The sequence below is a fragment of the Ascaphus truei genome, chromosome 2 (genome assembly GCF_040206685.1).
Source record: "Ascaphus truei isolate aAscTru1 chromosome 2, aAscTru1.hap1, whole genome shotgun sequence".
NCBI lineage: Eukaryota > Metazoa > Chordata > Amphibia > Anura > Ascaphidae > Ascaphus > Ascaphus truei.
The window spans coordinates 470,464,928-470,492,707 of NC_134484.1; the positions used below are offsets into that span (position 1 = coordinate 470,464,928).

Consider the following 27,780-nt stretch of genomic DNA (forward strand, 5'->3'; position numbering starts at 1 on the left):
TTTCAATTTCTACTGATCCCCTCTCCCCCAGGCTCTCTCCCCCTCATACCATTTCTCACCCCCTAATACACTCTCTTCCCCCTCATTCCCTCCCCACTCATCCCCTCTCCTCCTTCATCTCGACTTTCATCTCCCCAGTCTCTCTGTCCTCCTTCATCCCCTCTCCTCCTGGACTTTTCCCCCTGCATCCCATTTTTCTCTCCAACCTTCATTCACTCTCTCCTCGCCTTGCATCCCTTTTCCTCACCTCCCTCCCCCATTATATATATATATATACTTCTTTTTTTTTTTAACCCTGTGGGACAGATGGGAAGGCAGTAATAAATGTATTTGAGAATATCTATAACTTCCCTCACATTACTGTTATAAATACAGAACACATATACAGTTGGGGTTGTTCTGAAATAATCAGAATTTAAATAATTTGACAGTCTGGAGATATGAAACTTCTATTAATCAGCACAGATATAAGCAAGAAACAATAAGATCATCAAGTAAAAAAAGAGAAAATCAGAGCACTTGGTACATACCCAAGAGGAAAGACTGTGTGATGTTGAAATGCTTTTAGTTACATCCAGAGACAAGAGCGTGAGGGTTTATACCCTTCATTGCCTTAGTTGTTAGCCACTAAGGCAATTAGGGAGGAGGGAGGTAAATAATTTAGTCCAGTCTGTCCTGCCCCTTGATGTAGATAACCGAATATGGGTATCTAGGTCACGAGGGGGGATACTATTGGACCGTATTCGGTCTTCTACATCAACAAGGGGATTGGACAGGCCATTTAAATTATTTTAATGTCCTGTCCAATCCCCCTTGATAATGTAGAGGACCAAATACAGTCCAATAGTATCCCCCCTCGTGACGTATATACCCATATTCGGTTATCTACTTCATCAAGGGGCAGGACAGACCAGACTGACTGCATCAGAGCTGCTCAGGGAGACACGGAGAGGGTCTGCTTCTCTCTGGGACTCCTCTGCACAGCTCTGCCAGACTTGGTAGGACTAATGTTGCGGGGGTCCTATTCAGAAGCCTGGACTGCCAGAGTTAATTCCCCCAGGCCGCTTACTGTTTTCATGGGCCGTGATCATGTGTAGCTGCACCGAGGTCCATCAGCCGCACCGAGAGCAGTAAGTTTGGCTACATCTATACATACGGAGATTTCCCTTAAAACTAGGGACACAATTCCACTATACAATTTCTAGCAAGTTCATGCACATTACAGTACATCAATTCCCTGATGCTTTTGCATTCCACATTTCTAGCAAAAGCACCTGACATTCTAGTCATCCTGAGAAGAAGACATACAACTGGTCAGTTCTGGACGGTCTTTACTTTTCAAAAAGTTAAACAAAATAATTGTATTATTTCAAGTTCCACAGGTGTCCTTTGTCGTCTCTGGAGAGCCAGTACCCTAACTGTAGTATACTCAGTCATTTATTATAATGTTTCATTCAGGAAAGAGCTCCTAGTACCTATGAAGTTCTCCATACATTTTGTCGAGACAAATGACTTCTATCCTTTGTGAATTCTCTGCTATATGTGGAGGATTCCCTTACAGTTAAATTGGCTCCCACAGTCTACACAAGAAAGGGGTTCTCCTGTATAAACATGTGAGTATGTGGAGGTGCTCCTAGCATGAGAGAGAAACTTTTCGCATACGGTGTACAGGCAAAAGGCTTGTCTTTTGTGTATAGGCAATGTATAAGGAAACTCAACTTTTTCATGAATAATTCAACCCACACATTGTACACACTTGGGGGGATAAAAGGGAGAAAGAAAAAAATTGTAGGTAGTAGGATACCTTTAATTGGACCAATAATGGTTTACAGTATATACTTTAAAATCGCACTGGGTTTTTCTGCAGGTATGACAGTGCACACAAACTATATGGGGGTGAAAGCCTGTATACTGTAACAAACAATAAATGACTTCCGGCAAACCAAAATTAATTAAATGTCCTGAAAACAAGGATAGGTAAATATGGATCAAACCATGTATTAGAGTCCAGTCAGGTAGATCCAGATAAGCCTCTGATGGCCACGAGATGATCCTCAGAACATGAGAAGATAAACAAACAGAGAAATCATAGTGTATACTGATAGGCTACTAATAACTAACAAAACATGGACAACAACACAACATATACCAACTAGTCTGACCGCTACTGTAAGCCATTGCTGATCCAATAAAAGTATCACACAACTTAACATTATTTTTCTTTTTTTCATTTAAAGGTCCAAAATGGCAATAAACGGCGTTTTCTCTGTGCACACAAAAGCATTCTTTTCTTTGCGAAGATGATTTACATTCAGAGAAAAGTTCTTCCCACACTCCAAACATGTGAAAGATTTTCCCCCTGTTTGAACCTGCTGGGGTTTGAGGAGTTGTTGCTTACTACAGAATAGTTTTCCACACTCCAAACATGCAAAAAGTTTCTGCTGTGTGTGAATCATCTGGTGTGTAAGAAGGGTGATCTTGTGAGAAAAGCTTCTTCCACAATGTTAGCAAACAACATGTTTCTTCCGTTTAATTATGTCGATCCTTTCAGAAAAGCTCTGCAGATGTGAAATATTTTACCCCTGTGTGAATTTGCTGGTGTGACTGAAGGATCCATTTAGTAGAGACCTTTTTACCACACTGAACAAGCAAAAGGTTTCTTCTCTGATGGAACATCTGGTGTGACAGGAGGTTCACATTTTGGGGAAGGCTTTTTCCACACTGTACATGTGAAACGTTTCCCCTCTTACTACAGAATTGTTTCCCAACCTTTAATCAAAACGGTTTCTCACCTGTGTGAATCCTCTGGTGCGTGAGGAGGTTGTTCTTCTGTGAAAAGCTTTTCCCACACTCTGTACATGTGAAAGGTTTCTCCCCTGTGTGAATCATCTGATGTGTCAGGAGGTTTGTCTTGGTAATGAATTGTTTTCCACACACTGTACAATAAAAACGTTTCTCCCCTGTGTGAATCATCTGGTGTTTGAGGCGGTATCCCTTACTACTGAATTGTTTCCCACACAGTGAACAAACAAATGGTTTCTCCCCAGTGTGAATCCTCTGGTGTGTGAGGAAGTTATTCTTCTGTGAAAAGCTTTTCCCACATTCTGTACATGTGAAAGGTTTCTCACCTCTGTGACTCCGCTGGTGTATCAGAAGGCTCCCCTTAGTACCAAATTGTTTCCCACACTCTGTACAATTAAGAGGTTTCTCCCCTGTGTGAATCCTCTCGTGTGACATGAGGTTCGCTTTATGGAGGAATCGTTTTCCACACACTGCACATGCAAAGGGTTTTTCCCCTGTATGAATATTCTGGTGCCTGAGGAGGTGTCCCTTACAACTTAATTGTTTCCCACACTCTGAACAAGAAAAAGGTTTCGCCCCTGTATGAATTTTCTGGTGTGATAGAAGCTCCCTCTTACTACAGAATTGTGTCCGACACTCTAAACAAACAAATCGTTTTTCCCCTGTGTGAATCCTCTGGTGGGTGAGGAGGTTGTTCTTCTGTGAAAAGCTTTTCCCACACTCTGTACATGTGAAAGGTTTCTCCCCTCTGTGAATCATCTGATGTGTCAGGAGGTTTCCCTTGGTACTGAACTGTTTCTTACACTCTGAACAAGAAAAAGGTTTCTCCCCTGTGTGAATCTTCTGGTGTGACAGGAGATTCACATGGTGGAGAAAACTTTTACCACACTCTGCACATGTGAAAGGTTTCTCTCCTGTATGAATATTCTGGTGTTTGAGGAGGTGTTCCTTATTACTGAATTGTTTCCCGCACTCTGCACATTGAAAAGGTTTCTCATCTGTATGAAGCTGCTGGTGTGAAAGGAGTTGCTCCTTCAGTGAAATTCTTTGCCCACAGTCTGTACAGGTAAAGGGTTGCTCACTGGCATGAGCACAAAGGTGTGTGAGCAAGTCCCTGTTGAGGGAGAAGCTTTTGCCACACTCACAAGAGACAAAAAACTGATCACTGCTGCTTCTTCTTGACTCTCTCTCATTGCTTTGGTTTGACCCACAGTCTGAGTCAGTCTGTGCTGTGTGCTGTACAAGGCTTGTAAATTGACCATAATGTTTCACTGGTTCCTTGGACATGTTCATTTGTCTGGAATAATTTGCTTTTGTAATTTCTGAGCTGCGGAGACTTAACCATCTTCTGGTAATATCAGAGCTCCAATCTTGCTCCTCATTTATGCAGTTCTCTAACAGAAGGAAAAACAGACAGAACATAAATGTTCTCAATCGGCACAGCTAATTACCAATTAGAAAGATTATTAGCAGAATTTACTTAAATATAAAGTTCTCTTTACGTTATAGCTCTGGTTCCCTGATTGAGGTCCCAGGATATTTGTGATATATTTCCAGCCCTGGTTAGGTATATCGCAAAACATTTTGGTAAGGATATGCCATCTATGGCCCTAGATGGTCAGCAGTATAGGGTTGGTTCCATGTAGCAAGGGAGACACCTAGTGGCAGAAAGGACAATGGTCTCTTACAGTTGTGGCTGTAGCGCTTAAATTCCTTTTCACATAAGAAGATGCCACAATTCATCGCTGCACTGGAAACAGAAAGTCGGGCTACATCTGTAAGGCTGCGCTTATAGACCTGGCTATGCGACCAGCTGCGTGACCGCGTTACGTCAGCCGTAGTTATTGCGATTCCTGCACTCTGGTGCAGGAGACCAAGGTGTGGCCGAGAGCGGTTCGCCCTCATTGGCTGAACCGCTCATGTGCCGCTGATGTCACACGCCGATTGCTGAAAGTCAAAATTCTTTGACTACCAGCGATCGCGCCGTCGCTCTGCAGCGCGGTCGTGCCCACTATGGGCACCCGCAACGGACTGCATGTACTTGCTACGGTGCTGCGCAATGTCTCCATTACTCGGCTCTCTACCCTTTCCTGTCCCAACCTAGCAACTTCTCTATACATCAGCATACTTTCAGCAGCCTTAGACAAGACTGCTCCTGCCACCCTCGACACACACCCGTGACCCACTACCAGGGCCGCAGACAGATGTCCCGGGGCCCAGGACTAGAGTTACTTCCGCCAACCCCCCCCCCCCCCGGCATGTATTGCGATGGGCCACCCCCCCCCATTTCACACCTCACGAGTCCCCTCTATTTCCCACCTTATCACATGTATTTCTCTCCCCTGCGTCTCACTCTTACTTCCTCTTTTCCTCCCTCACCCCCTCTCTCCCCCACCTTCCGTCAACTACCCCACTCTCACTCAACCCCCCCCCCCCCACAAAAAATACATATAACCCCACCACCCCAATACATATTAAAAAGACCCCCACTCCCCTGCAGGAACTGCTCCCAGCACTGATGGGGTATGTGGGGAATGGAGACTCCCCGTCCTGGGGGACCTGGCAATAATGTTGGAAAGCTAGAAGCTTGGACTCTTTGGTTTGGCAGATATCTGGTGCATGTTGGGACAGCATGTCTCTGCTGCACGTGTTTGTTCCAGAATTTCATGTCCATACTTCCTATTAGATAGTATTAAACCATGTTTAGACCATGAGATCAGACTCCAAAAGACTGTTAACGGTCCCAAGGCTCAACAAAGTATCCGGCCGTTCCTCCTTCTCTCACCGTGCACCCCAAAACTGGAACAACCTACCAGAGACTCTTACATCCACCACCAGTTTAAGTTCTTTCAAATCTAAGGCTGTCACACATTTTAATCTGGTCAGTAACTGTTTCATACGCCCATAATATATATTATCTTTAACTGTGCATGCAATGTCTTGTATATAATGTATAACCTGCTCATTTATGTAACTGTATTTGTAACCATGTATTATTTGTCTTAACTCTGTGCCCAGGACATACTTGAAAACGAGAGATAACTCTCAATGTATTACTTCCTGGTAAAATATTTAAAAAAAAAAAAAAAATGTATATTCCCTCTATATAACAATACTTTATATACCAAGACAGTATTGGTGCTGCACTAATGGATTTTAAGGTACTCACCAGTGACAATAAATGTAACAATGTCACTCTTTATTGCAGTAGGCAGACGTTCCTCAGTGTTTGGCTCTTCTTTCTCTGACTTAATCTCTAACATCTGTGGTACAATCACTGGAAGACCTGCCAATAAGAAAAACAAATCCATTATGTAAAGCTGGGAGTTAGGGGGTCTTCTTGCAATATCACAATAGAGAAATACTATACACGGATTCCCCATGGGGGGTATAATTGTACCTGCTTATAAACCCTTAAAAACAGTCAGTACTCCAGTACATGTAATGAGGAGAGAGGAACGGCACAGTCGATATCCATTCCATGGACTTTTCTGGATTTTTATGGCAAATCCGATTCACAGCATGAAATCCAGAGTCGGATTCAGTCCTCGGATTCCGATTGCTGGGTTCTGGCCATACGGCTTCCATGGAATTCAAGAAGCATTTCCAGCCTGCACACACTTTCTGGGTGAGGATTGGGGAAGGGAGTGGGAAAGAGATATAGGGGCCTATTCTAGTAGCCTTTCGTAAAATAAAATAAATCGCTGGGCCAGTTACGCCGCCAGTTTTTTCAGCGTTGCTATCACGGAATGTAGAAAGCTTCGAATACCTGCGATAGCAAAATACCCAAAACTGGCGAGGAGCCAGCGACGTGATGTTCACCTCTCTCGAAAGGGCTCACCCGGCGATCTGCAGCTGCATAGAGAGCTGCACAGAGAGAGCCGCCTCTCCCTGCGCATATCTCACCAGCGATCACAGTCTTTTAATACATTTTTTAATACTAGTGTACGTGAGCAGGGGGGGGGGGCTCGCGTCACATGACCGTGGGATTTAAATGCATAGGAGATACCGGCACCCAATAACGGGGCCTGTATCTCGGGAAGCTGGGGGACCCAGGACCTCAAATCAACGCGGTTCTGCTCCGGCGACCCCCTGCTCACGCACACTAGTATGTATGTATGTATGTATGTATGTATGTATGTATGTATATATATATATATATATATATATATATATATGTAACGGGTGCTCCCTCTGGCCTGACCCACCCAATCTCATATTGGCCCGTGTAGTCTAACCAGTCCCCCTTTACAAGGCGTGTGTGGTGGTGCACCTGCAAGTAACAGGACTCTTGAGTCTCCCGCTTGGTGTTATTAGGGGATGTCAATCAGGACAGGTAGCTGAGGTAGTGGGTGCGAGTCCAACTTACATCATGTGCAGCGCCTCCACCTCATCAGGATCTGTGCTTCCGCAGGGAGATGGTCCTGGTGAGGAACTCCTTCTTGGTGCCATCCACTGTTGAGTAATCTCACACTCACACAGTGGGGTTCTTTTTCTCAAGGACATCTTTATTGAATACAGGGATGTAGCAGACTGCCCCATACAGCTGCCAGCTCTAGCCGCACATCTCTGCGTGATGTCCCTTTGCCAGGTACGCCCTCCAATCATGAAGTGGGATTCCCTTTCTCCTAGGGAGATCACCACTGTGCCAGGTCCCTGGACACAGCGTGGCGTAAACACACTGGAATTATCACTGTGTTCCCGCTAGTTACTGCACTAGGGTCACAAAAAGGGTTCCTTCAATAACGGTATCGTCAGGTTACTCTCTCCCTCGAACAACAACACTAACTGTCAGTGTTGTGCCCTTTATACTCCAGGGGGCAGGCGCATCTCTGAGGTCACTATCCAGGGACTCAGAGCATACAGCCACTCCCATCCTTACACAGGGCACCACACTTGGGGGTGAGGGAAAACCTCCATTACTACTGTGGGCAGGCCTGTGTGTACCAGGACTTACTGCTAACAGAGAAGATGTATGCAGTCATTATTATGCATGGCTACATACTCCCCCTGGTGAATACCCACCGTCCCGGCTGGGACCTAAATTTGGTGTACCTTGCGCCAGGAAACACTGCAAAAGAACACACAAATAACACAGCAAACATCATTACATGAACATAATAATGAACGCTCAGTACACTCACTGACCAGCAGGGAGCGCAAAAGAAACAACAGACCACTCTATTGGACACTCAATAGTAATGCCGAGGATCTGGCTTCTTCACCTCTCGCCCCGCGGCATCATGCACAGTCACGCTGTATTCCCGTGGTACTCCTCTCTCATTACAGTACACCACCTTGTGCTTATGTACACTGCGCCCTATCTTCCAGACCCGCATCAGTTGAGCTACCCTCTGCTCGGCCTGTATCCCCTTTATGGCTCCCCCTCTCTCAATGATATAGTACTGAATATCAGTCTTGAGCCATCTCTCCCTATTCTCCTCTATCTCTGTCATTAGAGGTTCAGGGACATAGGGGTAATCAAGCCCATGGGACTTCCTGTACTTGGCAATGATAGCTCGCTCAGCTCTGCAAGCCCTAGTTAAACTGGTTCGACCAGCCGTCCCGGGCAACACCCATGATAGGGGCTCATGTGTCTCCACCGGATCATCTAACCCTGCGGACCCCTTAGGGATAATTAGGCCTGCCTGTATACGGTCCCATCGTACCCTTAGAGCCCTAAGGTAGGAGTCATCATCAAAATCCCCGGCAGCCCACCAGTGATCAACCACCCCCTCCCTCTCTAAAATAAAGCGGGTGCGGTCAAACCACGAGACATACCCCTCGTACAAGGGAGCCCACCACCTAGTCTCCTTCCGTTCCTCGGAGCTAGAATCTACATTTTCTTCTAGGGACTCCTCATCAGGCCCACCAGAAGACACTCCAGATGTACCCTCAGATCGGATATTAATTCCCTTGCGATGATAGGTATTCCTAACAGTGATACTCATCCCGCTAGGACAATCACTGAACACCGACACTTGTCGGGACATGCTCCCTCCTCCCTCCGACCCATCATCCGACGTACCCAAGTCCAGGCTCCCAGTTCGATCATCAAAAGGACCCCGTGACTCCCCGGACAACCCTAAACTGGAACTAGATCCAAATAGGATAGGGACGGGTACAGGGGCTTTAGCTAGGGCCTTAGGACTAACCTTGGGTGTGGACGGGGTTTGGGGACGGGACCGACCAGTAGGCACGGACAGGGTTTCGACCTGCTCCCCAGCGGTACCTGCCTTAGCATCGCCACAAAGTCCATCTTTGTCTTCAACCTTGGGACTCCTGGGCTTTCCGTTCAACCGCCCATTCCCTTGGATAATAGGGGATCGCTTCCCGCTGCTCGATCGCAGAGGCGGCACCATCTCCCACTCGGGGCCTCCCTGGTCCTCCGGCACCACTTCCGCACACGCACGTGCTGCGACGCCATCTTGCGGTGGATTCCCAAGCGGAATCTCTTCCTCCACAAGGATCTCCTCCAACGCCATTCTGCTACGCGATCCAGTCTGGCTCTGGACTCGCTCCTCCGGATCTTCCACTCCCTGGGTCTGCGACAGACACGGTGTCTTAGTCCCGTGCAGGGTCGGGGTAGATCGGCCTCCGTACGATCCACTAGTCACCACGGCAGTGGGACTCCGGCGATCGGGTGGTCGCGGTACAGGGGACACTCGACTCCGCGTCTCCATACCACGAGGAATTTCATCCCTCCATGGCGTACCAATGGTATGACAGTCTCGTCTGATGACTGTCTTACTCGCCAGCCTTGCACACTCCTCCTCCGAGGATTCCAGTTTGCAGTTCGGCCGAGGCATCCCAGTAGGAGACCGGCGATGGGCTCCTCGGTGATCACCTCTCCGACGGCTGAGTTTCTCTATCGGAAGCACCAATGTTGGCTCCGACTCTGCGGGACTGGCACTCTTGTTCCAGAGAGCTCCCGGCTGTTCTTCTATCGCCACCGGTACATTTCCGGTCATCCCCGTAGATTGTACAGGTACGAATGTGGTCATGGGCCACATGTACTGCAGTCCACAGTGGGGGCATCGGGCTTCGCTGCCCACGGCTCCGCCCGGCAGTCTGCACTGCAGGCACAGACACGCCACAGTCTCTACACCCTTCACCCGGATCACCAGGAAGCCTCCTGGAGCCGAATAAGGGTGCGTGGAAATCACAGGACCTTGGTCCACTTTATCAACAGCTTCAGCCATTTTTATCAGCGGAGGTACTCTGCTCAGAGGTCGGTACTGATCAATGGCTCTTCGCAACTGAAAGGCATGGGCTGATATAGTCACCCTTCCTCCCTTTTCCTCTTGCGACATCCGGTGAGACCGCAAACCACTCCCCCTGGTTGAAACTAGGGGGATGTCTCGTAGACTTGTAGGTTGACCCAGCACAGGTGCGGAGTGAGTCATAGTCCATGAGGGCGCGGCTCCAGCTTTCGCGCCAAACTCCTCAGCGGGGTGGAGTTTTCTCGTTGGCGCCAATCCTGGCCAACAATTAGCAAACTGCAAAGTTGCAAGACTTTCTGCAGCATGCCCACGCGGCGTCCCGGGGAAGCGGGAACCGCCATTTTGGTAAGCATTGTCTTTTCGTTCACTGAAGGCAACGTCTGGCTGTCTGTTAATTGGTGTATAACAAAGTCCATTTTGTTCCTCCCATCGAAGCACACTGTCCTGCTCATTATTCTCAGGGGTATCATCCCGAGAACAAAAACACGACAAACACGGCGCAGCCACGGCTTTCACGCCATTCCATAACAAACTCACAAAAGTCTCTTCTGTAGTCTGTTCTTCACATGACCGCAATCCTGGACCTTCTGCTCTATGCAGATCCTCCATTCTCGTGGTTCTCTCTCTCCGCCATCCTGGACCTTCTGTTCTGTACAGATCCTCCATTCTGACAGTTCTCTCTCTGTTTCTTTGGGTGAACACCGATTCTCTGTACGTGGAGCTCCGCTCTGCGGGGCAGCTACCACATCTGTACAACAAACATGCCTTGTGCACCACCTTGTGTACCTAACGTAGATCTGACTCGTGTGTGCACTACCTCAGGCTAGGCTCACCCTTCCTGTGTCTACCGTAACACGTTCCTCCAGTCTGTGCTCCTTGGTAAGTGATCTGGAATGGAGACTAGAGTACTCTGGCTCTTCCATGCAGCACTTTGGGCGTCGACCTACTTTTGGCTAGCCTAGTGCGGACCCGTCCAGAATTCCTGCTCTCAGTTACCAGTTTACCCCTTCAGGCGTCCCCCGCTAGCGCTACCTCAAGGCGACTAGAACAGCAATAGCCCCCGGCTCCAGACTCACTAACCCCTAACGGATCCCAAGGCGTCTTTGCGGCATGCATCTCAGCAGCGCCTCCAATTGTAACGGGTGCTCCCTCTGGCCTGACCCACCCAATCTCATATTGGCCCGTGTAGTCTAACCAGTCCCCCATTACTACTGTGTGCCTAGCAAAAGCCTGTCCTGTTGACAGGTATCTCAGCAGCGCCTCCAATTGTAACGGGTGCTCCCTCTGGCCTGACCCACCCAATCTCATATTGGCCCGTGTAGTCTAACCAGTCCCCCATTACAAGGCGTGTGTGGTGGTGCACCTGCAAGTAACAGGACTCTTGAGTCTCCCGCTTGGTGTTATTAGGGGATGTCAATCAGGACAGGTAGCTGAGGTAGTGGGTGCGAGTCCAACTTACATCATGTGCAGCGCCTCCACCTCATCAGGATCTGTGCTTCCGCAGGGAGATGGTCCTGGTGAGGAACTCCTTCTTGGTGCCATCCACTGTTGAGTAATCTCACACTCACACAGTGGGGTTCTTTTTCTCAAGGACATCTTTATTGAATACAGGGATGTAGCAGACTGCCCCATACAGCTGCCAGCTCTAGCCGCACATCTCTGCGTGATGTCCCTTTGCCAGGTACGCCCTCCAATCATGAAGTGGGATTCCCTTTCTCCTAGGGAGATCACCACTGTGCCAGGTCCCTGGACACAGCGTGGCGTAAACACACTGGAATTATCACTGTGTTCCCGCTAGTTACTGCACTAGGGTCACAAAAAGGGTTCCTTCAATAACGGTATCGTCAGGTTACTCTCTCCCTCGAACAACAACACTAACTGTCAGTGTTGTGCCCTTTATACTCCAGGGGGCAGGCGCATCTCTGAGGTCACTATCCAGGGACTCAGAGCATACAGCCACTCCCATCCTTACACAGGGCACCACACTTGGGGGTGAGGGAAAACCTCCATTACTACTGTGGGCAGGCCTGTGTGTACCAGGACTTACTGCTAACAGAGAAGATGTATGCAGTCATTATTATGCATGGCTACATATATATATATATATATATATATATATATATACACAGTATATATTCTTTTTTTTTAAACTTGTATTTTATTGTTCTTTTCAGGCAGGTTATTTTTGGGGTGGGAGGGGTGGGGTACAAAAGAACAATAGGGGAGGTACATTTCCATCTTTGCTTTGTTTTCAGTACAACCAATTACACTTTGTTACACTTATATTTACCTTTTGGCGTGGTTCACATTGCAGTCTTATAGCATAGCATTGAAGGAAAGATTGTTAGAGATTTATTAATCAGTGTTTCACCACATCCCAGATTCTCCTCAGGCCTTTTTCTCCCCATGTTTTAAATGCCCTTGAATCGAGAGCTGGAACAAACCCCGGATTAGACAGTATTGGAGTCAGGGGTGAGGGGATGGACGAAACAGTGCCGGTCTTACATACTTTGTCCCATAATTTTAAAGAATGTGAAATAACTGGATGAGTCCTAATAGATTCGGGTCTGGTCTCTTTTTTTAACCAAAGTAGCGTTGCCATATTCTTCATCTGTGCCTCTGCTCTTTCTATGTCCACCCAAGGCCTTTCTCCCTCCTCCATTGACCAGTATATCAGGGGGCCTATCCTGACTGCCTCGTAATATTTGGTTAGGTCTGGTTGGGCTATACCTCCTAGGGTTGTTGGTGTACTCATTAACCTTCTCTTTATTCTTGGCTTTCTGCCATGCCATATAAACTTTGTTACCTCTTTTTCTAGTTCTTTGATATCTTTCTGGGGGACTGGGACAGGTAGCACTTGGAATAAATATAGCATTCTGGGTAATGTATTCATTTTCACCGAATTTATTCTGCCTGTCCATGATATCTGGCGTTTATCCCAGGTCCTTAAATCTTTTTTCAACTCTTTGATAAGTGCTGGGTAATTTGTCTCGTAAAGTTTGTCATATGTATTTGTTATATATACTCCTAAGTATTTAATCTTGTCTGGATTCCATCTAACAGGGGATTGTAACTTATCCTCTGCCGAAATATTTAAACTTTTTTTTATTAAAACAGCTTCATTACCTTGCGTCCTATACACATTTTTGTAATCTATGATTTTCACAAAACAAATGAATAGTTATATTGTATGGGAGAGGCAGAGAGGCAGAAAGAGAGACACAGAGACAGAGAGAAAACGAAAACACACAAAAGTACATTTAGCTCAGAATTGGCAGGTGCACGCTTCACCAAAAATCCATGGAAGGAGACAGCACTACAAACATTTTATTTAATACATATCCAGAAAGTCCAACATTCCGTAGCTAACACAAGGCCCCTTCATCAGGGGGGTGCAAGAACAAACACTGACGTACTGTACATGCATTTACATACTGCTTCAAACCGAATGCAATAACTGCGACACAAAAGCGCGTGAAAAAAATTGAGCTGTGCACACCACCACTGGCAGCAAGGCGAACGGTGAACACCCATGCACAATAAAAAAAAAACAATACTAAAAATACATATCAGCGGATCTCATGTCATGTGAAATGGCATCAGTAAAGAAGATGGATCAGCATTCAACAATACATCAAGAACAAAAGAATATCCTGTAAATAAAGACTATTTTAAAGCAGCCGAAAAGCTGCTATTTAATGAGTGTCACCAAGCAGATCAAGGTGAGGTCTTTTTTTCTCCATTATATCTAAAATCCTAAATCGGACAGTGCCCTCTGAGTGTCAATTCCCAACACGTTTTGCTCGTTTTTTCAGCTTCCTCAGGGGAAGCTGAAATTCCCCAGAGGAAGATGAAAATTGAGCAAAACGCATTGGGAATTGACACTCAGAGGCCACCGCACGTGCAGCCAAACCATCAGCTGTCCCAGGGTTCCGCAACTCCAATGCAGAAGTGAAGAACCAGGGAAGCCACGCACACTGCGTTGGAGCCGAGGACGTGACCGGAGTGGGTTAGAGTGGGTGATAAATCCCTCACTGTCTGACACCAGCGGGGAAAGTGTGAGTTTGTGTCCTTTCCCGTGTTGTGTGTCTTTTTAGTAAAACATATGGCATGTTTTTCTTGTTCTTTGCATGAGGCTTGCTGCAAAGGAGATTTTACCTTACACCCTGTGCGTTTCGCCACGGAGGAATTTGATGTGCGAGACCATTGTCAATCTTTGTTATCCATTGTATTCACTCAGCAATATTATATCACCATCCAGTTTGCGCCGTATACTTTTTGTTTGTATTTATTGTTTTTACGGTCGGGAGACAGTGAGTATTGGCAGCATCGGGTTTGGAGCACTTTATTCATCGCCATTTGTATTTGCCGTATACACTTTTATATCACTGATATTAGATCATTTTTTTATATGGTGTTTGGGTTTGCACCTTTGTTTGTCACTTTTTTCTTACATATTTGTCTGGAAACCGACCAAATGCTCTGCACATTCCTACACTGAGCTGGGAAACGAGTGACTATTAAATGGAGTATGCGTTCAAATCAAGAAATGTGTTTCGTGTTGCGGTGCCCCAACCATGATGGAACCATTATCCCCCATCACAAATCTAAGCTGAAGTGACCTGAGAGTTAGCCACCAATCTATGACATGTTGTCATTTTGCTCAGACATCAGAAGCTGTATGGGCCCAAACCCTGCATACACAAAGTACTAGGTCTATAGAACGTCTTGCTGCCGCAGATCCGAACTGTCTTTTTTTTTTTTTTTTTTTTTTTTTACCGCCATTTGCAGGTTGGGATTCCGAATGGAACGGATTTTCAGTGATAGGGGGAAAAAAACCCCGAATCGGCCATTTTTGTTTTATAACATCTGTGGCAATGCGCTGCTAAAAGGAAACCGCCAATCCGCAGTGAATTCAGATTCCGGAGGAAATGTTGTCCATCTATGAAAAAGCCCAATCTCTGGGTGAAACGCGTTAGAGGCGCAGGGGTATGCTTTCCCCCCTCTTTTTAACTATGCTACAATAAAGGAATTGTTATACAGCACAGTCCAGCTTCAGCAACTTTTTTCTCCTGCCTCGTGGTGCCCGCTGAATTGCCTCTCCTCACCGGAACAGGTACACTCATAGACATATATAGTTGAAAAAATAAAATTGGTAGAACAGCAGGAACCCGGAAAAAGCACCGATCAACTCACCAGAGGTAGCAAAAAATAAAAAAAGTTTATTGAATTACATTGTTAAAAACAAAAAACACACTAACATAAAAAAACAAAACCTCCTACGCGTTTCAGGCTCTGCAGCCCTTTCCCAAGGAGTATGAGAGGGGTCTGATAGAGTGATGTATATATAGCCCCTCCGCTGAACTCTCCAACACCAGAATTGCATGACAGGTGATTAAGACATATAACATTTAACTCAAAAAGTGTGCCCGTGTCTCTATATTGATAATGCACTAGGAAAATGATGAATCATAAATCCATATGGGAACATGTATCAAAAAACATGTCAAAACGAGATAACGTACATCCTGTGTCCAAACACTTTGATACATGTCAAAATGGGTCTCTTGTTAATTTTAAATGTGTTGCCATTGAAACTGTTCAGATTCATAGCCGTGGAGGTGATGGAACCAATGCACTATACAGGGGAGGTTTTGTTTTTTATGTTCGTGTGTTTTTTGTTTTTTAACAATGTAATTCAATAAACGTTATTTATTTTTTGCTGCCTCTGGTGAGTTGATCGGTGCTTTTTCCGGGTTCCTGCTGTTCTACCAATTTTATTTTTTCAACTCTACTGCCCCACGATTGGAGTGACGCACTTCCGCAGCGCAGGTTCCGGCAATTCGCTACACCTCATGGGAGAACGCCAAGAGGAGACGGGCACCACCACGTGAGCAGCCTGAAGTTTTTCCCGGACGGTCTGAGGCTTCGGTATCACCACAGCTTCAGCACGCGGGATCCTACAAGGCTTTATCATAAGGACACAGGTATTTACCTTAATATCTTTGGACATTGAGGGATGCAGAAGCTAGGACCGAGACATTCATGCTAATGAGTTACTATGGGTCCGGTTCAAGGCTGACTCTAGTTTCTCTAGCTACTCTCTTATTGGGTCCATCTTTCCCTTTCAGTTCAGTCCTTTATTGTACACAATATGCAATGTTATTTGCCCTGAACTTTTAACCTGATTTGCTTCGGATTTAGAACCATTTTTTGGACTTCATATATGTTATATATTTTTCATTGTTGGGTCTCTCAGATTATTTCTCAGAGTCTCCTTATCGCTATTTTTGGAGCTGGGAGTAGTTACCTATACAACATAGACATATATTGTAATTATGAATAGGTCACCACTGAACAATTAACTTTACACCTTACAAGAGGATATCGGGCTCCCCGACCTGGCATAGCTAAACGTTTATGAAGGTCCTGTGTATTCCTGGGACATGTAGGGCCAGGCTCTCTCTGCTGCAGGTGCCTTGTTGCAGATCTATATGTCCACCCACCCGTACTAGTGACTCATTAGTTGCAGGCAATTAACCCAGAATATTCCCTCAAAGTGATCATGCTAATTATAAAGACGCAGTCTTGGTGCTAGACAAAAGGATTTCAGGGTACTCACCATCTTCAGAATATGAAACAATTTCACTCTTTATTGTAGTCCGATGTTCCTCAGTATTTGGCTTTTCTTCCCCCGAAATCATCTCTAATCTCTCCAGTACGACCACTGGGAAACCTGCCAACAAGAAAAGGAAAATCCATCCTGTGAAGCTGGGTGCGAGAGATCACCTCCTCTGATATTGGCATAATAATAATGACCTATTGTAAAGCAAAGTGTTACTGTTCTGGCAGGAAATGCCATAAAGAGTTTAAGGCAAATTACAACTGATGAGGACTTTATCCAAATCATAAAACAAGATTCATAAGGGTGTTTCACTCAAAGAACTACATCTTAACTAGATATTTCCTCCTTGCCGATTTTAAAGCCAGCCAAATATCTCCTGTACTCACCTAACAGGCGTGGATCCATGCTGGCAGTGGGCAGCGTTCCTCTGGCTGTGCTGAGATAGGAGGCTCCTAGATCTAGATTTGCTGGTATCCGTGCTGCCCGAGACCCATGTGAGGTTGTGTCTAGAGGAAGAGAAACAGAAGAAATGTAGTTAGTCTGATCCCTTTTATTGCCCAACAAGCACTATACAGTACAAGCTTTCAAATCTAACCTTATACACACAAAACAATACTAAAAACAGGTAGGAAAGAAAGGGGCAAAGAGGAAGTTAATTTCAATATGAGTGCAAAATACATTGATGCTTCAGGATGGACTCAACATACAGTACCCATTAAGTATAAAACAACAATTTAAAAAGTCATAAGAATAGCAATGTCCTCTCAGTGCAGGAGGTTACAACATCTTAAGGACTGTGGAACCCGCCCACCACATCATATATACAGCAGGGCTACGCTTCTCGGCGCTTCGCTTTTTGGCGATCCGCTGATATGGCGGCACCGAGAAGGGGGCCGTCATGTTGAATTTAAAGTCGCGCATGCGCAGAGCGGGCGGGTGCGCCCGGCGCGCATGCGCAGACCGCCGGTTGCACACGCAGACCGCAGGTCGCACATGCGCAGTACGGCGACAATGCCGGTTTGCGCATGCGCAGCACTGAAAATCGCCGGATCCGCTTTCCGGCGATTTTCACTATATGGCGGGCCTCTGGAATTGAACCCGCCGTATACCCAGGGCCCTGCTGTACTGTATATCTTAGTGTCAAAAGTGTATATCTTAGTGTCAATATTGCTGTACTGTATATCTTAGTGGCCAAATGTATACAACATGGGAATAGAACAAGTAATCTCGCTGACCCTGATGTTGCACCCTCCAGATATCAGTGAGTGAGAATTCTTTCAGTATGCTTCTAAATTCTTTTGCATTTTTTCCTGTAGATCGTGGGTCGGGGGTTCCTTGTACGCTAACTCTGTCTTGCTCGGGAAGTGCTAACATGTTCAAGTCTCCTACCAGGAGGAGTGTGGTTTTTGGTTGGGGGGATATACTTTCACATAAGTCTCTCAGGAATTTCGCTTGGCCTTTATTTGGGGAATATACATTTACTAAGACTATCTCTACTCCTGACAGGGTTCCGTGTAAGATGAGATATCTGCCCTCTGGGTCTGAAACTTCTTTGTTTAATATAAACTGGATGTTGTGATTAAAAAGAATAGCCACCCCTCTTTTTTTTACTGTGTAGGATGCATAATATGCTTGGGGGTAGATTCTTTTGAAGGTACAGTATTTGAGGGGGATGTAGTGTTGAAATGGGTCTCTTGGAGGAATAAAATATCTCCATTTGTTTTCCTGAGTTCTTGTAGAGCGAGTCTTCTCTTTATTACCGAGTTTAGACCCTTTACGTTTAGTGATACTAGTTTTCGTGATGTTTTGTTAGCCATGTTTCTTTTTTTTTTTAATTGAGAAAGGCCTTGTGATCCCTCCACTTTCCCAAGGTGGTGGGGTGGTCCATGTTTTTTCATTAAATGTTTGTGCATGTAAGGCCTGAGTGTATCTTTAATAACTATACCTCGTGTTCCTCGGAATCCCAGGAGACCTGTTCTGGGGTGGACTGGGGATGGGAGAGGGAGGGGGAGTACCAGGGGAGAGGGGGGGGAGGAGGATAGAAGAAAGGAAAAATAAAAGAAAGAGTGGGCGATAACAGCGCCCCAATATAGTGGCTCTCACCGCGCTATGGGTGAGAGTGTAGGGCATAGCGCCCTCTGGAGACTTTACGGTGTGTCTCGGCCCGGTCCTCCCTGAGGAGCATCCCGATCCCCCCGTGGTTGTCCATTCAATCAAACAGAACTTTGTACAACATTGTAATATCGCAACATAGCATAATATAAAACAGTACTGTATAGACATTTTATATAACATTGTTGCAGAGAATAGAGTATGTAGGCCTAACGCAGGGTTTAGTAAACTTTGCACCTTCTGCGTAGCTGGCATTGAATTATTTTCTTTTCTGGTTCCTTTGGGGACTCAATCTATAAGAACATTCTAATAAGGTTTTAATTTCTTAGGTTCACCATATATTGGTGTCCGGGGCCTCCCATTCTCCAACTTATATGGTAGCTTACTGTATGGCTTTTATAGTGGACTTGTCTAAGTGACACTGTCTTGGGCTTTGTTGTAGAGCACTTTTCCCGCTCTCCCATTCCACCTATCCTAGTAATTAGTTTCTAAGGTGCTCGCCGAGTTCTAAAACACAGGGGAGACAGTGGTGATTGGACATTAAGTACCTAGTCTTGGCGAAAAGGTTAGTTCTGTCCGGATCTCTCGAACACCCAGCATTTATTTATTTTCCTTTTCTTTATTTACTGGTACCTTTCCCATCAGTGTCCCACTATTATTCACCTTAGTTTTTAAGTCCGCCACAAGATGGTGCCAGAGGGCTAGCATTATTTATCAAACATAACAGACTTTGATAGTTACAGAGATTTGTTTGCAGGTTACGGCTTACATACAAAACCTTTGCCTAAACCAAAAACATATTCCTTTTTTATTTATTTTTATTTATAGAAAGCTATCTTCCTCGTTAAATCTATTAACTTAGTTTATTCAACCCAAGTTCTGGATGCCGTCTCTCCGCACTCCTCACAGCCAAGTACCCCCCCCCCTCCCAATCGCCACCCCCCGCCCCACCCCTCTCCTGGAAGCTCACCGATCGTCGGGTTCGGCACGCCCGCACACTCGGCCCACGGATCCAGCTGGGACTCCTCCCTTCCCATGTAAGTCTCGGCAAGCGTTGTATCACCTCACAGCTCGCAGACTAGGGCTCTGAAGCGTCTGTTGGGTTCGGGGAAGGCGGGGGCCCAGGTAAAGGGGGGACAGGGGGAGGGGGGGGGAATCCACAGCCACCTGGTGAGCCCACCGGGCGCCATGCCCAGCCCGACCATGCAAGCAGGGGGGGGGGGAGGGAAACGAACAGGACAAAAACAAAACCTGGCAACGGGAGTAAAAAGGGCAACTGCCCCCCCACCCCTGAGACTAGGGGGTAACGTTTCCTTTTGGTACCTCCCCAAATGGCGTTCCAAACACTGACATCCAGGGAGATCTTAGGGAGTATCAGCTAAAGCTGACCATGCTAATTATAACAAGGCATTCTTGGTGCTACACCAAGATTTTAGGGTACTCACCATCGTCCGTAAATGAATCTATTTCACTCTTTATTGGGATCAGATGTTCCTCGGTGTCGGCCTCTTCTGTCTCTGATTTAATCTCTAACCTCTCCTCCGGCACAACCACTGGGAAACCTGGCAATGAGGAAAGGAAAATCCATCCTGTAAAGCTGGGAGTGGGGGCTCTTCTTGTGATATCACCTCCTCTGGCATTAGTATAATAATTACATGCTGTAAGGCAATGTGTCACTGTTCTGGCAGATAATGTCTGTGTTAAAGCAAATTAAAGCTAATCTGAAGATGGTTTTATCCAATCAGTAAACAAGATTCATATCGTTGTGCGATTCACTCCAACTCCTTGACAATATGATCAAAAAAGTACCCTGTAACAAGGTCTTATCCCTGGTTAAGAGAAACTGCCTCTAAATCCAGCAGTTAGCTGGTTATTTGCAGACAGGCAATTAACTAGACTCCACCTGGCTAAATTAGAGCTCTAAGAAAAGCCTCCTGTTGGAAACAGGAGAGAGATTTTCCTTAGCTCCCAATTGGGCTGACATAAGGAGGACTGACCAGAGTTTTGCCTGAGCATAAAACTATGCTGACAGAGGAAAGACCAGACTGTTATTCCTGGAAGCGATTGTATGGCAAAAGCCTGCAGCTGGAGAGCCAGATAAGACTTTTTTTTTTATACATTGCTCCCTGAGAAATATGGTATATGTTTTTTGGGACTGGGAACTGGCTTTTCCAGCCAGCCACAGATAGTTAGGGCATATACTGTCTAGTTATTCTCCAAAGTAGAGCAGGTTTTTCTTTTATGTTTTGTGTTTACATTGTTTAAAGGAACAGGCAATAAAGCCTTATGTTAATTTCACCCTAAATGGTCACCATTAGCATTCCTCTGCACATATCTCTTACAGACCCAATATAAGAGGCTTGTGCATATCAGCCCCCCCCCCCCCCCCGCCCTAATATTGTGTCCTATTGCAGACATACATGTGTCCATTACAACATACAACAGTATAACAATGTAGAAAAACAACTATCTATCAAACCCCAAAAAAAGAAACAACCCGCTGATTGAAGGGGACTCAGCACATCACTCCCGGAGACTCAATGTCTATATATTCCTTCACACAGGATGAATGGTCAATTCTGAATTTAAATCACCATTTTTACTTCTCAGGAACAGCCTTTCTTCAGGTAAGTGGTTCACAGTAAAAATGGTCATTTGAACTAATAATTGACTCTTCGTTCATCCTGTGTGCGGGAATCTACAGACCGTGAGTCTCCGCGACTGATGTACCGAGTCACCTTCAACCTGCGGGGTTTTTCTTTTTCTGGATTTATCTGGTGTGGCCAAACTGGTCTCCGTGGGCATGGGATATAAAGGATTTCCTCTTATCACAAATACATCTAGTGCTATAAACACTCAAAGTTCCCCTTTCTGGAATCGATTTTAATTTACTTGGAGCAAAATAGTTTTTTTTTATATTCTTGGTTTTCTGGAACATCCCAGCAGGATTCTGTGCTAAATTATTTTCCATAAATGGATCAGAGGGGAGAGTATCCACCCAATGTTTTGATAGAACTTTTTACATTATTAAATATTTAGTAAGGAATGACCCAGATTTCTCAGTGCAGTTGTTTTCCAGTGTTTTATATGCAGCTTATTTGTGCAATATACCAGGGGTGCGCAAACTTTTTTGTCTGACCCCCCCCTGCTCGCGCCCCCCCCACTTACCGTTTCTCCGGCGTCACTTGACTCCGCGTTGCCATGGCGACGCGTCGCCGGAAGCTGCCGGAGATAAGGTAAGGAATATACAGAGGCCTCGCGCGCTCCCCCATAATTAAATGTTGTGAGGAACATGCCAAACCGTGTGGGTTGGCAATGACGACTACTACTAGAATAGGGCCTTTAGTTTTCATTTGTTGACTATATGACATTTTCTGGCGCAGTTAAATATATAAATATATATTTAAAGGAGTTAAAATATTGAGAGAAAAAAAATTAAAAGGGATTCCTACATAATCCTTCCTGGTAATGTTAGCTCGTGCTAATAGCCTCTTAAAAAGCAGACACAACATCTGAGAAACGCTCAGGGCAGTTCCATTTTTGAGCGATCTCCGTGGGCTCCCCAGATGTGGCCAGGACAACATGATACCATCAGCCTCAACCCAGAAGTGAGCACAAGTGCGATGGCTCGTGGCGGCATCCACCATGACACGCAAGCAGAGGAAGGGAGGACAGCCGGCGAGAGGAGCTGCAGCGACTGGCTCTGTGTTAGCACTTCGTGCGAGACACTGCACAATCTGTGTTTGATAAGCACTACACTTGTGAGTCGGTTTCTTATTAACTTACTTTTAATACTGTAGCTCAAATGTTTCAATGGGTCTGCACCATTGGAGTGGTGTTGTATGCTTCTCTATCGTTCTACAAGCTCTACTCTTGAAGAGAAAGCACACATCTTTATTGGACTTTTAACATGTCACACACTTCTCTAAAGCACAGTTGGGGTTTTCTGTTTTTTTTTTGTTGTTCACAGAGTGACATATAGTAGTACCCCAGTACATTTAGGGCTTGTGTACATACATACATACAGTACAGGGTCGCCAACAGGGGGGGAGTCGGGACAGGTATCCCGGCCTCTGTGACTGCGGGGGGCCCAACCAGACTGCGGGGGGCTGCGGGGCCCCAGCTGTGACTGCGGGGGGCTGCAAGCTGGGCCCGACTTCCAGCTGCGGGCCACCCTCACTGTCACACGCTGAGCTTTCGGTGTATTTTATTTTTATATGTATTGGGGGGGGGGGTGTATTTCTATATGTATTGGGGGGTGGTTGGGTGTATTTTTATATGTATTGGGGGGTGTATGTTTATATGTATTGGGGGGTGTATGTTTATATGTATCGGGGGATGTATTTTTTATATGTATTGGGGGTTTGAGGGTTTTGGTATGTATTTTGTGTGGGGGATTGTGTAAGGGGAGGGGGGATTGAGTGAGAGTGGGGAAATTGATAGAAGGATTATTTATAAAATGTTTTACCAGGAAGTAATACATTGAGCGTTACCTCTCGTTTTCAAGTAATGTATGTCCAGGGCACAGAGTTATGATGACAGATACATGGTTACAAATACATAGTTATATTAAGTGAGCAAGGTTATACATTATATACAAGACATTGCATGCACAATTAAAAATAATATATATTATAGGTGTAACGCTTGTTCGTGTCTGGTCTGACCCACCGTAATCTCACATTGGCCCCTGTGGTCTATCCAGCCCCGTTACAATCTGTGTATGGTGGTGCACCTGTAGGCAACAGGACTCCTGAGTTTCCCGCTTGATGGTATTGGGGGATGTCAAGTCAGATAGGTAGCTGAGGTAGTGGGTGAGAGTCCTACTTACATCACGTGCAGCGCCTCCACCTCACAAGGATCTATGCGTACGCAGGTAGATGGTCCTGATGAGGAACTCCTTCTTGGTGGTGAGGGCCCCTGGAGAGTAATTGCAAACTCACACCATGAGGTTCTCGTTGAGCAAGCCAGTTTTATTGTGCGTGGTGATAAGGGCCAGCTGCCCCTCACAGTCCTTGTCTCGGCCGCACATTGTTCCGTGATTCCCTTTAAAAGGTATGCCCTCCCCATGGAGTGGGATTCCCTCTCCCAGCAGGGAGATCACCCCTGTGCCAGGTCCCTGGACACAGTTGGCCTTCTCTGGCTGGATATAGAAGGGTGCCACTAGTTACTGCACTAGTGGGCACCTTTGAACTTGCTGCTTCACCTTCACCTTGAACATCAAACCGCAGCAACCACACGCTCTAACCTTCCACAATAACTTTAGGCAGTGCAGTGCCTTATATATCTCAGGAGGCAGGCACATCTCTGAGGTCACTAATAATGGACAGAACATGTAGCCACTCCCATCCATACATAGGGCACCTCACCAGGGTACGAGGGCAAACCTCCATAATTACTGCTGGCATTCCTGTAACTTATCAGGTTTTACTGCCCGCAGGAGAGATGACTGTAGGCATTGTTAGGCATGACTACATAGGCGTATGTAACCGTTACAGACCAGATTAAAATGAGAGACAGGTTTAGTTTTGAAAGAACTTAGACAGGTGGCGGCTGTGAGAGTCTCCGTTAGTTTGTTCCAGTTTTGGGGTGCACGGTAAGAGAAGGAGGAGCGCCCGGATACTTCACTGAACCTTGGGACTGTGAACATTCTTTCGGAGTCAGATCTCAGATGATAAGTGCTGCATGTGGTCAGGGTGAGGAGCTTGTTCAGTTCAGATAGACGGGTTCCTTGCCCAGAAAGTATTTGAAGGCAAGACAGGAAAGATTAACTTTGCGCCTAGACTCAAGTGATGACCGATCTAGTTCTTTGAGCATTTCGCAGTGATGTGTGTTGTAGTTGCATTGGAGAAGAAAACGACATTGGAAAAGGTGGGGGTGAGTGAGGAAAAGAGAGTGAGTGAGATGCAGAGGAGAGAAATACATGCGAGGCAGGAGGGGGGAAGAGTGACAGGGTGGAGTGGGGAAGAGGGAGTGAGACAGAGGGGAGAGAAATAAATGGGAAATGGGGGGGGAAATAGAGGGGGCTCGCAATACCGCCGACACGGGGTCAGACGTAACTCTAGTACTCACCACAGTCCGAACATGAATCCATTTCACTTTTTATTGTGATCAGATGTTCCTCAGTGTTTGGCTCGTCTTTCTCTGACTTAATCTCTAACCTCTCTGGTACAATAACCGGAAATCCTGCCAACGCAAAGAGGAAAATCCATCATATAAATCTTCTTGGGGTATCACCTCTGATATTGGTATAATAATCACCTGTTGTAAAGAAATGTGTTACTGTTCTGGCACAAAGTGTGGATGAGTTTAATGCACATTACAACATCTGATGATGGTTTTTTTTTAAAAAAACAACAAGATTCATAAGTTTGGGTGTTTCACTGAAAGAACAACATGTTAACTAGATATTTCCTCCTTGCCGATTTTAAGTCTAGAAAAAGATCTCTTCTTCTCACCTAACAGGCGTGGATCCATGCTGGCAGTGGGCAGCGCTCCTCTGGCTGTGCTGAGATAGGAGGCTCCTAGATCTAGATTTGCTGGTGTCAGTGCTGCCTGAGATCCATGTGAGGTTGTGTCTATAGGAAGAGAAACAGGAGAAATGTAGTTAGTCTGATCCCTTTTATTGACCCAACCAGCATTATACAGAACAAGCTTTAAAATCTAATATTATTCACACAAAACAGCTCCGAAGGAGGCAAGACCGACAGGGGCAAGATATATGGCCCATCCACAAACAGGAACTTTATTTCAATATTAATGCAAGTTAAAATTGATGAACCAGGTTTGTATCACAACATAACTGCCAAGTATAAAAAAAAATAATCATAAGAATGGCAATGTCCTCTCAGGGCAGTATTGTACAGCCTCTTATAGCCGATGGGACAATATAAAATATATTGTGACCCAGTAGAACCGCTTACAAATGTATTGTGACCATGTGGAAGCCCATCCCACCTATCCTATGTATGTACAAATACCATTACATCATCTCCCATGTGTAAAATTGCAACAAAGTTCTGTAGCATTTAAAAAAAAAATGTAATGTTCAAAAACACAGAAAGTGATAAAGCAGCTTCCGCAACCAGGCAAACTGAACTTTGTTCTCAGTCAGACTTTATATTTAATAAATCTGGTGCTGTTTTTTTTCCTACAGTTTCACAGCAGACTCTTTGATAAAAGCTCCCGATTCTCTCTCGGGTCCCGCAGTCCTGCTGCACACTGACACTGTCTCCCTTTCCTATTTGATACGGTGAGAAGTGGGTAATGCAGAGTAACCAGCGCAGTCACGTCCCCTCACCTGACCCCACATTAAATAGGGGGGTTTCATACCTCCCCACCCTCCTCATTTTCTTCCTTCTCCGTGACCGCCTGTTTCTCACATTCCGCCTCTTTGTACCTGGCAGGAACACGCTGCAATTCCACAGCACGGTATGATGTATGTATAAAGAACCAGTAAAACCCACAATAACACACAGCAGGTAGATGCCCGCGTCCTCTTACATTTAGTGTAAGAGCGAAAAGGGGCCATGTATTAATGTTACAGACAAAGAATTCAGCACATGTATTTGTTGTGTAGTTTGCCTTTGGTTTTAGTTTATCTTGATAATAAATCATAGTTATTGGAGAGGAAAAAAATACCTTTTTTTGTTAAAAATAAAAAAGCAATGTGTTTAGTAATTAGCATCAATAAAAAAAAGTATAATCATTCCTAAATAAAAAATATTTTCAAAGTATATTTTTTCTTTTCAGTGGGGAAAATAAAAGTATTACACTGTAACGCTTTGGGGTCTTTGATTACTCTTTACCTAACATATAACAATCAGTCCCACAGTTTTATTTGTTCTAGGCTTGTGCAGTAATTATGACATCGTTAGTTAAAGTTAAGAGTGTAGCACAATAAGGTGGAGTCCATGCTGCGTACACACACACACACACACACACACACACACACACACACACACACACACACACACACACACACACACACTACCCTGATGTGATTCATCGCGCAGCTCTCTCGCGTGTGCAAGCAGCATGTACGCGGCCCAAGTACCTGATCGGAATACATTTTGCGAACCCCCAAAAAATAAACAAATTGCGCATAAATTTTACAGAAAATATGTAAGCAAAAGTTTCCCTTCCAGGGCGACTGTCACCGGTCAGTGCACGCGTTCCCTTCTTTCTAGCACGCCTTTATGCGGATATGGCTATTATAAAGTGGCAATACAGTGTGCATGTATTTATTTCTGTTTTAATAGATGCAGCAGTGGTTTAGCTTTAGGGAAATATAATTACCGAAGCTGCCGATCGATCCGTTCTCCCGCGATCGCTCGGCACAGCTCCTGCTTCCTCACAATACCAGGGCCGGTGGAAGGGCTGTGCCTTTGTACATGGTTGCTGCAGCAACCCAAGCAAGTGTAATACTGTACGTTCAAACTAATTAACATGGGTGTAAGGAGGGGGGAGAATAAAATGCAGTAAGTATTATCCAATACTGCACAACTGGTTTGTACTAATAACAACACATCGGTTTTTCAATGTATGGCTGCTTTATTTTTCCTTTTTTTTTTTTTTTTTCAATTTTTTTATTGTTTTTAGAGAGATAGACATCATATAATTGACTTTTCCGTACAAGTGAAACATATCAACAATCTTTCACATCGTTTAGATTAAACATTGATTTTAAACATGAACATTGTGTTGTTGTCTTTTTTTCTTATGTATCTTCCCCTTTTTTTTTTTTGCTGCTTTATTTTTCTAATGGCAAAAAGGATGGTATTGGAAAGTTTGGATATAGGTCTTAAAGTACTTTAAAAAAAAAAAGGTTTTGCTCCATTTGTGAAGTATAACAGGACACTCGGAGGAGAAAAATATGTCAGATATGAATTAATACTACATGGGCTCTACAAAGACATACCATGGATCATAGATTGCCGGGGATGGAAATGTAATGCCCGTTGTTGGCATTTACGTGGCTAACTTTATCTATCGACACGAAAATGGACTTCGTTATAA

At 45.2% G+C, this 27,780-nt stretch overlaps 1 protein-coding gene across 1 annotated transcript; it reads right to left on the reverse strand.

The window, feature by feature from the left end:
- Nucleotides 1-889: 889 nt before the first annotated feature.
- Nucleotides 890-27,135, reverse strand: LOC142488343 (uncharacterized). Its single transcript, XM_075588737.1, has 8 exons — nt 27,061-27,135; nt 25,221-25,340; nt 24,835-24,948; nt 20,208-20,324; nt 17,037-17,156; nt 16,648-16,761; nt 5,972-6,088; nt 890-4,196 (listed from the first exon to the last, which is right to left on the reverse strand). Exons 2-8 carry the CDS (start codon nt 25,237-25,239, stop codon nt 2,776-2,778), a joined length of 2,022 nt encoding a protein of 673 aa, XP_075444852.1. The 5' UTR covers nt 25,240-25,340; nt 27,061-27,135; the 3' UTR covers nt 890-2,775.
- Between the last annotated feature and the right edge of the window lie 645 nt (nt 27,136-27,780).

Bases quoted from the DNA above. Each gene is read 5' to 3' on its own strand.
- LOC142488343 (XM_075588737.1), bottom strand. The intron at 17,157-20,207 runs GTGAGTACCCTA...CTCTTCCTCTAG, and splicing joins AGATTCATTTACGGACGATG to ACACAACCTCACATGGGTCT. The intron at 4,197-5,971 runs GTGAGTACCTTA...TCCTTCTGTTAG, and splicing joins TGTTACATTTATTGTCACTG to AGAACTGCATAAATGAGGAG.